This window comes from Sinocyclocheilus grahami, unplaced genomic scaffold (assembly GCF_001515645.1).
Source record: "Sinocyclocheilus grahami isolate Dianchi unplaced genomic scaffold, SAMN03320097.WGS_v1.1 scaffold1227.1, whole genome shotgun sequence".
NCBI classification, from domain to species: Eukaryota; Metazoa; Chordata; class Actinopteri; order Cypriniformes; family Cyprinidae; genus Sinocyclocheilus; species Sinocyclocheilus grahami.
In genome coordinates, this window is record NW_015506406.1 from 389,124 (window position 1) to 403,017 (window position 13,894).

The window sequence follows — 13,894 nt, forward strand, 5'->3', positions numbered from 1 at the left end:
TTCAAAATGTTACTGTAAAAAATATATTTAGGATCAAATAAATGCAGGCTTGGTGAGCAATAGAGAATTCTTTAAAAAAAACAAAAAATCTTACGGTTCAAAAACTTTTGACTGGTAGTGTATGTTAGCCTATAGTTTGAAGTTAAAAATATTAATAATTAAGGTGAATCGGAGATGTTTATTTGACAGTGATTTCACATTTCTTGTTTGTATGAAGTCTAAATACAAATAAAAGGTGAACATTAATTTATTTGTGTTTTTTTTCTAGAAAATTAATTAGTTTTATATGAAGAGGTTTCATAGACTTGGCAAATTAATTTTTCATAAGTTTGTAGGTAAAGACATCTGTTGTAGGCGTTCTTGGCAGTTTTAATAAGGCTTTTTTTAATAGTGTTCATATCGATATCGGAATTATATCGTATCGACCGAAATTAAGAAATATATTGTGATATAAATTTTGGCCATATCGTCCAGGCCTACCCTACATGAAACTAACTTCAGCTTGTCCCGGTCTTCTGCATGTGTCACAGTTCAGGATGGTTGCTAGTGAAGGGTTTGGGACTGTGCATGTTTGTCAGCTGAAGCAAATGCACTTTTGATAGGACTTCTACGAGAAAAGGGAAAGGTCACTTACTGTGCAAGATGTCCAGACAGGACATCCTTACAGATGGGCTGCTCAGCCAGCGTAAGCCAGAACTCACAGGCCTCCAGAGCCACATTCTCATCCGGGTCCTGTGTGCGCTGCAGCATGTACTACAGAAACAGTAAACATCATCAGTATCTCTGACTAGTTAAAGGGGTCATATGATGCAATTTCAAGTTTTCCTTTCTCTTTGGACTGTTACAAGCTCTTGGTGCATAAAGAAGATCTGTAATGTTGCAAAGACTAAAGTCTCAAATCCAAAGATATTCTTTATAAAAGTTAAGAGTCAGCCACGCCTACCTAAAACGGCTCGTTCTAACACGCCCCCACATATCTACGTCGCTCTGTGGGAAGATTTGCATAACTCCGCCCAAATGTTTACGCAAAGAAAGGCGGCTTTTATTCTCGCTGTAGTTTTGTTGTTTCCGCTGCCATGTCGTAAAGACGCTGTGTGCTTCGTTGTAAAAGTGAAACTACTTTGTTTGGTCTTCCAAAAGAGGACAATATCTGCTTCGTCATGCCTGGAGCTGATCCGTGCTGGTTGCTGAGGAAATACTACAACTTTGCGCTGTGGATCGCCGGATCGGCTTTCACCGTGGAAGAAGCGGAGTCCAGCCCGGAGTCGTCACATGTCCTTCCGGACGCTCCTTTGTCGAAATCGCCGGCCGCGCCGTTCTCTAGCCCGCGCCTCTGCTCACTCTAACCCTCCGGCCGTTCCTCACTTTATCCCCCGGCCTCGGCTCACTGTAGGCCGCAGTGTGACGCGGTTTCGTTGTGAAAGTGAAATTACTTTGTTTGGCCTTCCAAAAATGGACACGACTAGAAATCAGTGGTTAAGTTGTATTTACAACACTGTTCCAGAACAGTTCAACCCGAATATTCGGGATAATCCATAATTACGTCCCCACTGGATGCAACGAATGCCTCGTTTATAATGGGTTTTCATGTTTTTGAATCATCGCTCCGGCCTGACAGGGCATCATCCCAATGTGGCAAGGGGCGTAACATTTCCGTCTCACGCTTGAGGTATTCGGCCAATCACAACGCACTGGATAGCTGGCCAATCACAGCACACCTCGCTTTTTCAGACCGATGAGCTTTGTAAAAAATCTACGCGTTTCAAAAAGGCAGGGCATAGAGGAGAAACAATAATGTACAGTATGTGGAAAATAATGTGTTTTTTGAACCTTAAACCGCATAAACATTTCATTACACCAAATAATGTTCTTTTTAGCAGCATCATATGACCCCTTTAAGATCTACACCACTTCAGGGTCATCAAGACAGAGGCAGTTCATCTCACCTCTACGATACTGCGCATGTGAGGGATGAGTCGGTCCACTCGCACCTCCAGAAGCATGACCAGAGCCCTGCACACGTTCTTCCGCACCTCTGAGTCCTCATCTGCGGCCAGCGCAAACAGACTCTGGAAAAATAGCCAAGGCAGAAAACGGATTAAAATACTGCAGTTACAGCATAGCCATATTTGGACAGTAATGGTTTCTCAATGGGAGCTAAGGTAAGGTAAACATTTACAGGGGCTAGTCGGTGATTTTATTGCCATCCGAATCCAGAATGTTGGTGTTTTACTCTGACCACCAGTGTAAAAAGTCCCAGCCAAAATACCTACGTTTTTTTTTTTACACCAAGGTTGTACGGCATTTAATTGCCATTTGTGTGCCTTTTACAAGAAGGGGATAATCCAAAAGTTTTGTAAATTGTTTTTTGACCACTGCCAAGAACTGTACAGTAACTGCTGCAATTCTTGGTAATGTTGAAACATTTTAAGTATGGACATCTATTACTGAAATGCTGGAAACTGCTTACAAGAATATCATGTCACTACTCCACTATAGTGAGTAGTAGCTGATTATTAAAAAAAAAGGTCTAACTCAAATTCACTTTTGAAATGGGCCACTGTTATGGTATGCAATACTTTTCCAGTTAGGAAAATAGGATATTTAAATAATCAAATAATAAATAAGATATCATTTTCAAGTGTAATATTGATTACATTAAATTAAATTTGAAATTATTAATTGCCCAAGCTACGTTTCAACATTTAAAGGGACTGGTCAGTGATTTATTACAGCCCGAATCCATAAAGTCTGTGTTTCTCCCACATCCACGTAAAAATCCCCAGTCGATTTATCAACTATTTTATGACAAACACCAAGATTGTGTGGTAATTTAAGTACAGTCCGAATCCACATTGGTAAGCTTACAAGAAATTAGGGCAGCACGATTATGACAAAAAATCAAAAGTGTCGTTTATTCCCTTGAAATTGTAATTTCGGAAATTTACATTGAATGATGTTTATACCATTGTTTGATGCAACTGCATGCCATATTTTTATATGAAAATAAACAAGCTGAAAACACTAACTGAAAAACCTTTAGTGCTTTTCAATAGTATTAAGCCTCAAATGTCAACTACACATCGGATTGGTTTCTTCTTTAAATGATAAAAAAGTAAAAATATGAATGGTATTATAATGTTATAATAAAACTAAAATTAAAAATGGAAAAAAAACCTTAAGATAACATGTAGAAAGAAAAAAACGCATCTTAAGCAAGCAGAATAACAATAGTGGACTTTGAATGATTAATTGCCGCTTTGAATGATTACGTAATTGTGGCATCCATAATTGTAATCGTGATTAGAAATTCGATTAATTGTGAAGCCCTACAAGAAAGGATTAATTCCAAACAAGAAGGGATAATTATTATTAAAATATTGGAAACCGTTTTTAAAAATATTGCTTCAAGAATTATTATTATTTTTTTTTAAATAGACTTACTGTGTGCAATAAATTAATATATAATATACCAATATAAATAACTCATTTCAATAGTCGAAAAAGTAACCGAGTCAAACATTGACCTTACGTTTGTTTGTAAAGCCATTCCAGCTTCTGTGGTTATTTACATGGTGAGAAAAATGTATGGCTAAATTATATCAGGTTTTTACCATTTATTTTTGCTTAAAACTCTAACAATGTATTTGATTTAACTCTGTTAAAAATCTCTTCAAAGGCGTTAACTACATAAAAAAAAGTTTTAATTTATTTTAATAAGAGTTTGCGTTAACTTTTCACATTTAAAAAAAATATATCCATTTAAATTTTACTTAAAATATCAATAGGATATTTGTACATGTATTATTTATTACATTAAATGTTATTAAATAAAATATTAATTTATTAACAGACATTTTGCTCCAGCTTCTGTGGTTATTTACATGGTGAGAAAAATGTATGGCTAAATTATATCAGGTTTTTACCATTTATTTTTGCTTAAAACTCTAACAATGTATTTGATTTAACTCTGTTAAAAATCTCTTCAAAGGCGTTAACTACATAAAAAAAAGTTTTAATTTATTTTAATAAGAGTTTGCGTTAACTTTTCACATTTAAAAAAAAATATATCCATTTAAATTTTACTTAAAATATCATAATAGGATATTTGTACATGTATTATTTATTACATTAAATGTTATTAAATAAAATATTAATTTATTAACAGACATTTTGTTTGCAGATGACAATCATGTGACTGACAACTTGACCAGCAAGTTCTCGGGTTCATAGGATCACAGTTGACATTTGAATGTATGAGTTGTACGACTTGAGGTGCCATGCAAATTATTTATTCAATCCATCATGTTCAAATTGCAGGTACCTCAATAAAGGTGTCAATGTTGTATTATTTACTAAATAAAATATGAATGTATTAATTGACCAAGCAATAATAGACATTTTGTTTACAGATGACAATCATGTGACTAACCACTTGACCAGCATGTTCTTGGGTTCATAGCATCACAGAACACATTGCTATCTGAATGAATGAGTTTTATGATTCAGGTGCCATGTAAATTTATTTCTTAAATCGATCACGTTCAAACTGCAGGTACCTCAATAAAGGTGTCAATGTTGTCCATCAGGGCTTGTGCTCTTCCAATGATAAACTGGTTCACACAGGCAACAGCATGAGACCTAAAGACACACATGAACAACCATAAGATTCCAGAACAACTTAATGCAACATATGGAAAATAACTCCATCCATCCTCTCTCAGACCGACCTGATCTTGGGGCTGCAGTGTTTGAAGAACTGCAGGAACTTGGGAATCATGATGTTGAGGGGTCGGTTGAGAGCGTCACTGTCCAGGAGCTCTGACGAGTCCTCGCAGATCTTCTGTAAAGCTCCAAACGAGCCCTGCGTGCAAATGAGAACAAACTAAGATACAAATCACACAACTCAGGAACATCTCTAGATATGAAACAAAGCATCGTGGCCACTTTGTCTGCATCTTGAATAATTCCCAAACACATTTTTGCATATGAAAATGTGCACAAAATAGAAGGGGAAAAGCAGGATAAATGAGTGAGAGGACAAAGAAAGGTTTAAGTTAAGGCAGCTATGAAGAGCACAGAGGAAATGCACTGACCTCACAGATGTTGTAGTCCTCTGAATCGAGCATGTTGCACAGCTGAGGCAGTAACTCTGGCCACGTCTGCAGCTCCTCTTTGGTGGAAATCGTTGTGATGAGGATACCTGAACACAGAGAGACGGGAATCAGCACATTTCCTCATATTGACTGCAAATATAAAATTGCTCTATTTGCATTTGTTTTTCCTCCGTGAAATTTTGTGCCGCCTCTGGCTTTCGACAAAACTCAGGCAGGCAGTCACATGCAAGCATCAGTGACCCATGTCCATTAGGGCTTTCAGTCCAAAGTGTGCACATTTGTAGAAATACTGATAGCTTTATTTACGGATATCTTTTTCTCTTTCACATATTTTTATATTTCTTTAGACAGAATCATTTCTATTCATTTTGCACTGATTTATGCAATCTGACAAGCTTTAGCTGATTCTAGCGCGGTCTCAGTACGTTTTCTCTTCCGCGATCTCTGCTCTGACTCTGAGGAAGCTCAGGTCCAGTCTCTTCCGATCACAAGCTTCCATTTCAGTTCCACATTCAGTTCTGTATTCAACAAACCCAGAAAAACGTTTCTACACTCGAAACATGAAGCTAATATGCACGATTACTATAGTATATGGTTTGTATGAGATTTTCATTAGTTCTGGGGTATTTTCATAATAAAGAATGTTTTCATGAGAAATGCTAAGCTGGTGTAGCTATTAGATTAGTAAAAAAAGGCTACAAATAACTTATTTCGAAAACATTATCCACCTTATTTTTCCCGTAAGAGTGAGTGTGGGCATTTGTAAATTTTATGGGTCTGGCTTCCGGTCTCATCCGCATCCAGCTACTAAGCGCGGTCTCAGTACGTTTTCTCTTCCGCGATCTCTGCTCTGACTCTGAGGAAGCTCAGGTCCAGTCTCTTCCGATCACAAGCTTCCATTTCAGTTCCACATTCAGTTCTGTATTCAACAAACCCAGAAAAACGTTTCTACACTCGAAACATGAAGCTAATATGCACGATTACTATAGTATATGGTTTGTATGAGATTTTCATTAGTTCTGGGGTATTTTCATAATAAAGAATGTTTTCATGAGAAATGCTAAGCTGGTGTAGCTATTAGATTAGTAAAAAAAGGCTACAAATAACTTATTTCGAAAACATTATCCACCTTATTTTTCCCGTAAGAGTGAGTGTGGGCATTTGTAAATTTTATGGGTGTTTTATGGGTATCTGGCTTCCGGTTTCATCCGCATCCAGCTACTATTAAGCTGTACAAAACAGCTCGTTTTGCTGCTTGAGATTGCAAACTGGTGTGTTGTACCACATTATTTTAATGTATTATCTTAATCATGAACTAGGGCTGCACGATAAATCGCAATAAATTTATCGTGCAGCCCTATCATGAACACACTGGTTTGTAGTGCAAACTGTTCAAGAACAGTTCAATTCTTCTCATTATTTCACTACAGCGGCTAATGAACCGGAAGTCTTGCGCATTCACAGAAAGCGGCTTACTTCCGCATTGAAAAATAAGGTGGATATGACCAAAATCCACATTAGATTGCATTCGGAATGTGTTACAAACACTCGATCGCGGTTTGAAGTGAGATTGGAGTAAAAGCATAGTATTAATTTTATAAATAGACAGTAGCTTGATGCTAATGTTAGCTCTAATGCACCGGTTACCCTGCTGTGATTACATTTCTTAACGTATTCTATCAGAAGAATTTGAATAAGGTTGTAAGAATGTTTTGTTTTCTATAAAGACAAGTCATTATAAGTGGACAAAGGATTTGTGGACCAGGAGACTATAAGGAGTGGGTGAAGATTTTCAATTTCATGTTATGTTCACCTACACCGCAAAAGAGACCCTTTTAGCTCTTATGTTGTATTTAATTTAATGTTTAACAGGTTTGTTTTGTTAAAATCTTACTTGATGATTGTCATTTTCTTCAATCATCTAATTATTTGAACACCTAAGATTCATTGCGTGTAAAAAGTGTTAGTTTCAGCCAGTTGAAGGTTGGGTTCAATGTGTGCACATCAGGGGTGCCCAAACTCGGTCCTGGAGGGCAGGTGTCCTGCAGAGTTTAGCTCCAACCCCAATTAAACACACCTGAACCAGCTAATCAAGCTCTTATAGGCATACTAGAAACTTACCAGCAGGTGTGTTGAGGCAAGTTGGAGCTAAACTCTGCAGGACACCGGCCCTCCAGGACCGAGTTTGGGCACCCCTGGTGCACATGATCAGGATGGTACCACCTCTGCCTCTTTAGGGCCTTTCACACCGCAGGAACCCTTTTCATAGTACCAGAACTAATTGTGGAACTACCCACTTTTCGGCGTGTTCGCACCGCCGGAACTGGGAGCGATTTTAGTACCGGACTGCCTTTTTTCGAGAACCAAATTAGCTCCTACTCCGGAGCAGGGTCTAACCAGCACAACTGGTACTAATCGTGACGCAAGTAGACATTGATTGGCCAAACGCGTATGAAAACGCCCTCACCCGCCATGATTTAAAACGCTGTGTAAACATACTGTAAACATTGTCTCAACTTATTTCGCAAGTATGGAGAACAGCGATAGATGGACGGACGCTGAAGTGCAGGCACTTGTAGCAAATGTAGCACTGCCAGTTGTCGTTGGAGATTCTTGGTCCTCCTTTCCGTTCTTTCAATCGCTTTACGTATACGTCGACTTTCCATGTCCATTATTGTGAAACCCGCAAGACAACAAAAACACAGCTCCGATCACAGCGTCCTCCATCCTCCTGTTGTTAACGTAGTTCTTTTTTTCTGTTGTTGAACGCCGCGCACAAATGACGTTGCTGTCGACCGGCTTACGTCACTTCTTAGTACACACAGTCAGTGCGAATGCAACCCTTTAAATGGTACTGGGAAATAGTTCGCGCAAAATCGTCCCAGTACTTTAGTACCGTACATTTAGTTCTGGAACTAAAGCGGTGCGAAAGGGCCTATTTTGAGCTAGGAAAACCCCTAACTAGGCCTGTCGCGATAATTAAATAACCATCTAATCGCGATTATTTGATCGAACCACGGTTGTTTCAGACTGTGCTTTTTATACGACACGGGGGAGTCACACACCAAAAGAAACAGAAGAGCACCAGTTTGCTTTTCATGCACTGTATAGCCTATACAGGGCTCCAGACTCATTCTTCCCACTGGTCGCTCTTTTGCAACTAACTTTCTCAGCTGGTCGCACGAGCACATGATTTGGTCACTTGTTTTTGGGCTACAACATGGGATTATTCAATGCATGCTGATGAACTTTTATCATAGATTATAGTTATATGGAAACGAAAGTGGTTAACATTATCATTAGTATTATTTGTGATTTGAATTTTGTGAATGGGAGTTTCTCTTTTGCCGTGTTAAGCCGCGGGCTTCGGATGCTTTCACTTTCGAATTCGCGATCTTGTCGTCACTGTTTTGCTTGTATACATCTACACACCTTTCATTTTTTAAGACTAAAACAAAAGATGGATTCTTTGTTATTCTTAATTAAAAAGCGCAACAACAATAAATCAGTAAGATACAATGACAAACTAGCTTACAAAACGTTTATTAACAAACACGAATAAGATGAGGCATGGCACACAACACATGCTGTATTATATACCGACTAATAAATTACAGAACGTTTAGCAAAACACAGAGAGCCTCCATAGCGTAACGTGAGGTAAACAGCAACGATAGGTTTTTCAAAAATGAAAACAAAAAGAAAAGTAAAACTAACGGTGACAGTGCTTGCATGTTTTTTCCCCCACAAGAATACCAGCATGTTCACCTTCTCTGGTTTAAGAAGCGGTCTTTTATTTGACTTTCGCTTGAAAACCATCCATCGTTTCCTCAATATGCGCATCATTTTTGCTGCGTGCTGACGCGGCGAGTATACCCTCTAAGCGCTTTTTCTTTATGCTTTCAGTTTTTTTTTGCCGTTTGATGTTTCTCATATGCAACAGAAATTGCAGCGCTTATGAGTTGACCAGCGCGGTGGTCGCACCAGTGTGACCACACACAAAATTTAGTCGCACCGGCAGGAAAAATGCGACCATTTGGTCACAGTCTGGAGCCCTGCTATATCATCTGAAGCCACTCAATATCTTAATGTGAGGGACAGAATTTAGGTTTACAGAAACTCATCTTCCTTCTGCTGCAGCTGTCAGTCATTCTCAGCATTCAAACAGCACGGCACGTTTAGTTATGACAGTCAGCATAAAACTCTCTCCAAGATGATATATTCCCATTAAAATACTTGAAGTTTAAGGAATTATCACAAACAGAAAGATTATTAGAAGCCTTTCTTTTTCTCATGATTTCTCTCTTATATTCATGAATGTATTTTGTAAGAATGCAAATAGTTAACAGAATAAACAAACAATAACATTTAAATTGTATAAATGTGCACCAAAGATTTTTCTTTCCAATATATTGTTTTTGCTGCTAAATTATACAGTCTGCTAGTTTAATTTCATAGCTTATATATTTATTCAAATGTAGTTTTTCTCTGTAACGAGGAAGTGAGTATTTAGTGGATTGCGTTTAACAAAGGGTTTAAGAGTGTGACCATTAGTTTCACAAACATAGTATTGATATTCTGTAGTGGTGTAAAAAAAATAAATAGCACTGGTGTTGGTATTGGCCGATTCTTAGAATTTGGAATACTCATGTAATCTTACACTGCAAAATAATAACTCAAAAAGATTAAAAGATATCAATTTACTGAACCCTTAAATTAATCAATTATATAATGAAAGGCATAAAAACAGACAATTAATCATGATAATCGGCATAACCGTCATAATTGCCAAAGCCCTAAAATAGACAATCACAATAACCGTGACTATTTTTAGACAATTAATCGCCAAATTTCATAATCGTGACAGCCCTACCCCTGACTTCCTATTCCTTAGAGAATTCTAAAAAAAAAAAAGCTTCAGTTTCCACTAAAATATTAAGACTATATTATTAAATTAAGTATACTTTACTTTCCCCATTCTGTTCTGTCTCGGATGAGCATGGATGAACGAGCTCGATACATGCGCAGTATCACCTACTTGACTCGCTCCATCTCAACATTCACCTCTCACCTGCACTGTTGTATGCAGACCGTCCGCGCTGCCACAAGAAATGGGCGGTTAGCAGACGGAGTGCACGGACATCCGTATTTTATCGGGTATCGATATTTATCGACGGTACACCTTCTTCGATAACGATATTAAAAAATGGTATATAGTGCACGATATAGGCATGTGCTATGAGACAGCACACAAACACGAACATGCTGAAATGAGTGCTGTGCCTGTGATGAGGAGATTGTGAATAAAAAAAAATGTATATTAGTCGAATTTAAATTCTAATTTAGGAGTGCATCAGGGAGCATCATCAGTGGCGCACGAGATGCGGTGATAATGATGTAAGTGAAGTTGTTGCATTTTAATGTTTTGTTAGTCTAGCCCACGAGACGCGCCGCTGCTGCATTATTCATTCAAAATAGAGAAACATAGAAGATCTTGATTAGGTTAAAACCGAAACCAAGCCATTCACACAGAACGCATATTCAGCGTATTTTTAGACGGACAAATATGACTGCTGCACTCGCGTCTCACACAATGTAGCCATGCAAATTTAAAACAGTTTAAACTTTTAGAAAACCCGTCGCGAATTTGTGGAGGTTTATTCCTTTTCACTGCGTCTCTTATGTTTTTAAATGCAATCTTCGTGATGGGCGATTCGGCTCTTTGTATTAAGCAATGCATAAATACATGATGCTGTTTTGTTCATAATTGTTTATGCAATCTACGAAATTATATTTGATTTATAGGAGTTAATTTAGACGTAATGCACGGCTTTTTTTATAGAGTTACTTCCTTGCGTTGACAATTTAATGTGCTACATTATTTTGCTCATTGCGCCCTCGGGAGACAAGCCAAAAGTTTAACCCATTTAATCTGCATATAAAACATTAGAAATTAGATGCGTTTAATTTTTATTGTGTTTGACTGTTAAAACAAAAAATATTTGTTGTTTGTCTCAAATTGGGTTAATTTTAAAATACAGTGGTTAAATTGAAACATGTTTTTCTATTGCTCTGTTTTAAAAAAGGATATAAAAATATCAATAATTATCGATACCGAACGATATGAAACATTATATCGTTGATGCATTTTTTAGCTATATCGCCCAGCCCTACTTTGTGCTTTAAGCAGCACATTAATGATAAGAAGACACGTCTCTTGAGCAGCCAATCAGCATATTAGAATGATTTCTGAAGGATCATGTGACAATGAAGACCGGAGTAATGATGCTGAAAATTCAGCTTTACCATCAGAGGAATAAATTGCATTTTAAAATGTATTCAAATAGAAAATCATTTTAATAATATTTTCACAATATTTCTGTTTTTCTGTATTTTTACTAAATGCAGCCTTGATGAGGAAGAGACTTTTTTCTAAGCTTGTTTTAAACATTTAATAAAGACTGCATGCACAGTGCAATTTCCAGCTCATGTAGATGTTAGGCTTCTTCTAGAGCGAGCTGAGAGACTCACCGATCGTGGCGCGGATGAGAGGGGAAGGGTCTCCGATGTTGTTTAAACATTCCTGCTTGATGAAGTGTGCAACTGCAGGAGGGAAGTTCTGATAGTGAACCTTCACGTTGTTCTTCAGTATCAGACCACTGAGCGATCGAGTGGGCTCATCTGTAGGGCGTGAAGAAATGAAACAGACAGTTATAAAATCAAATGCATACATTAAGACTGTCAATAACCCTCATGGAACAACATACATGTGTAATATGATTCAAAAATGAAATAAGCTTTATGTAAAAAAATAACCCAGACACCCACCTTCAGTTTTCAGCCTCGTCAGGACAAAGATAAGGTAGTTGTTGAAATCAGGAAACTGGTTCAGCTGCTCCAGTTTCTGAGAGTTATAATGAAAGAGAATTAAGACAGATGACATTAGCACATGGTTACTGTACTAATATTGGTAAGTGACTGTACATAAATAGTCGCAGTTCAACAAGTACATTGATGCTACTTTAAAGCAGACAAAATATTTCATCTATAGCATATATAGACTTCTGAAATAAGAGACCCACAGCCGATACTCATTTTGATGTTATGCCACATAAACAGTATTTTTAAATCAGGTATCCAAACATCTTAACACACTGTGGAAAAAGCCCGATAACCATTCAATGCTTTTGAAACCTGGCACAAAGTTTACAGTTCACAAGATTACAACTGAATAAACAAGACTGTAAAGTTATGTAATGACATCAGTATTTCCATACACTAATACATCTTTGTCAGACTGTTATCTGTAATAAAAAAACCTACTGATTCTCAATATCAGTATGGTCACCACCCATATATCACAAATCCCTTGAGTTTTGTAACTGGCAGCAAATATTGGGCTGTGTAGATGAGGATACCTCCTGCACAGCTCGCTGTGTGGCCGTGTTTGGAGACTGAGAGTCTTTTAGTAGATGCAGGACCTGCTGGAGGCCGTGTTCATCCGGCTGCCACTCCATCCTATGCATAGACCACAAAAGACACAATTACATTTTCCCTCCTCATGTCTTCATAACATACTTCCTCATATCAAAAGATTGCAACACCTTTGACTACAAAACATCTTTTTCCACTTTGTGGTCTATGTGCTTCTGCAGAGCAATTTGGTCCACTACTATAGTCCTGCGTCCCATGCACTGCGTTGCTACATTGTCGAGGACATAAGGCATGGATAAACACAATATCAATGCATATGACTATGCATAAAAGCTAAAGGCCGTTTCCACATCCAGCACAACAGTTTAAAACCTGCAAAACAGCATTTAGTTTAATCTCTAGATCAACGATTTGAGATCAATTTTGTATTATGAAAGGTTAAACCAAAAAGATGCAACAAGATGCAAGAATGTTGTGCATCTTTAAGTTAATCGGCGATAATAAAAGATAAAGCCAATCCAGATACAACAATATATGTACTGTACAGAAATACCATTAAAAAAATTATATTTTTAAATTTAAAATAGCTTCCAGGTAGGGCTGCACTATTATGACAAAAATCATAATTGTCGATTATTCCCTTGAAATTGTAATTGCGATTATTAATTACGATTATCACAATTTACATTGAATGATGTTTATACCATTGTTTGATGCAACTGCATGCCATATTTTTATATGAAAATAAACAAGCTGAAAACACTAACTGAAAAACCTTTAGTGCTTTTCAATAGTATTAAGCCTGAAATGTCAAATATACATCGGATTGGTTTCTTCTTTAAATTATATAAAAAAATAAAAAAAAAAGTAAAAATGTGAATGGTATGTTATTCTAAAACAATGGAAAACCCCTTAAAGGGGTCATATGATGTGATTTCAATTTTTCCTTTCTCTTTGGAGTGTTACAAGCTCTTGGTGCATAAAGAAGATCTGTAAAGTTACAAAGAATAAAGCAGCCCTCTACGAACACCTTGGCAATTGAATCGCCATTGGCTAGTAAATTTTTACTCGCCAGACTGATAAATATATACATACACATATACACACATACATATACACATACGCATACATACACACACGCATACACGCATACATATACACACACGCATACATATACACACACACACACGCATACACATACACATACACACACACACACGCATACACATACACATACACACGCATACACATACACATACACATACACACACACACGCATACATATACACATACACACGCACACGCATACATATACACACACACACACGCATACATATACACAC

General features: G+C 37.3%; 1 protein-coding gene across 1 annotated transcript in view; it reads right to left on the reverse strand.

Moving 5' to 3' along the window:
- LOC107568240 (transportin-2-like) overlaps positions 1-12,635 on the reverse strand; it is a 32,803-nt gene extending 20,168 nt beyond the window's left edge. Inside the window, exons 1-8 of the mRNA XM_016254173.1 lie at positions 12,536-12,635; positions 11,946-12,021; positions 11,649-11,798; positions 5,097-5,203; positions 4,731-4,864; positions 4,560-4,641; positions 1,947-2,069; positions 635-753 (exon numbers count right to left, since the gene is read on the reverse strand). Coding sequence (XP_016109659.1) covers positions 635-753; positions 1,947-2,069; positions 4,560-4,641; positions 4,731-4,864; positions 5,097-5,203; positions 11,649-11,798; positions 11,946-12,021; positions 12,536-12,634 — 890 coding nt within the window. The 5' untranslated portion in view covers position 12,635. The remainder of the gene's footprint in view (positions 1-634; positions 754-1,946; positions 2,070-4,559; positions 4,642-4,730; positions 4,865-5,096; positions 5,204-11,648; positions 11,799-11,945; positions 12,022-12,535) is intronic.
- Positions 12,636-13,894: the final 1,259 nt, after the last annotated feature.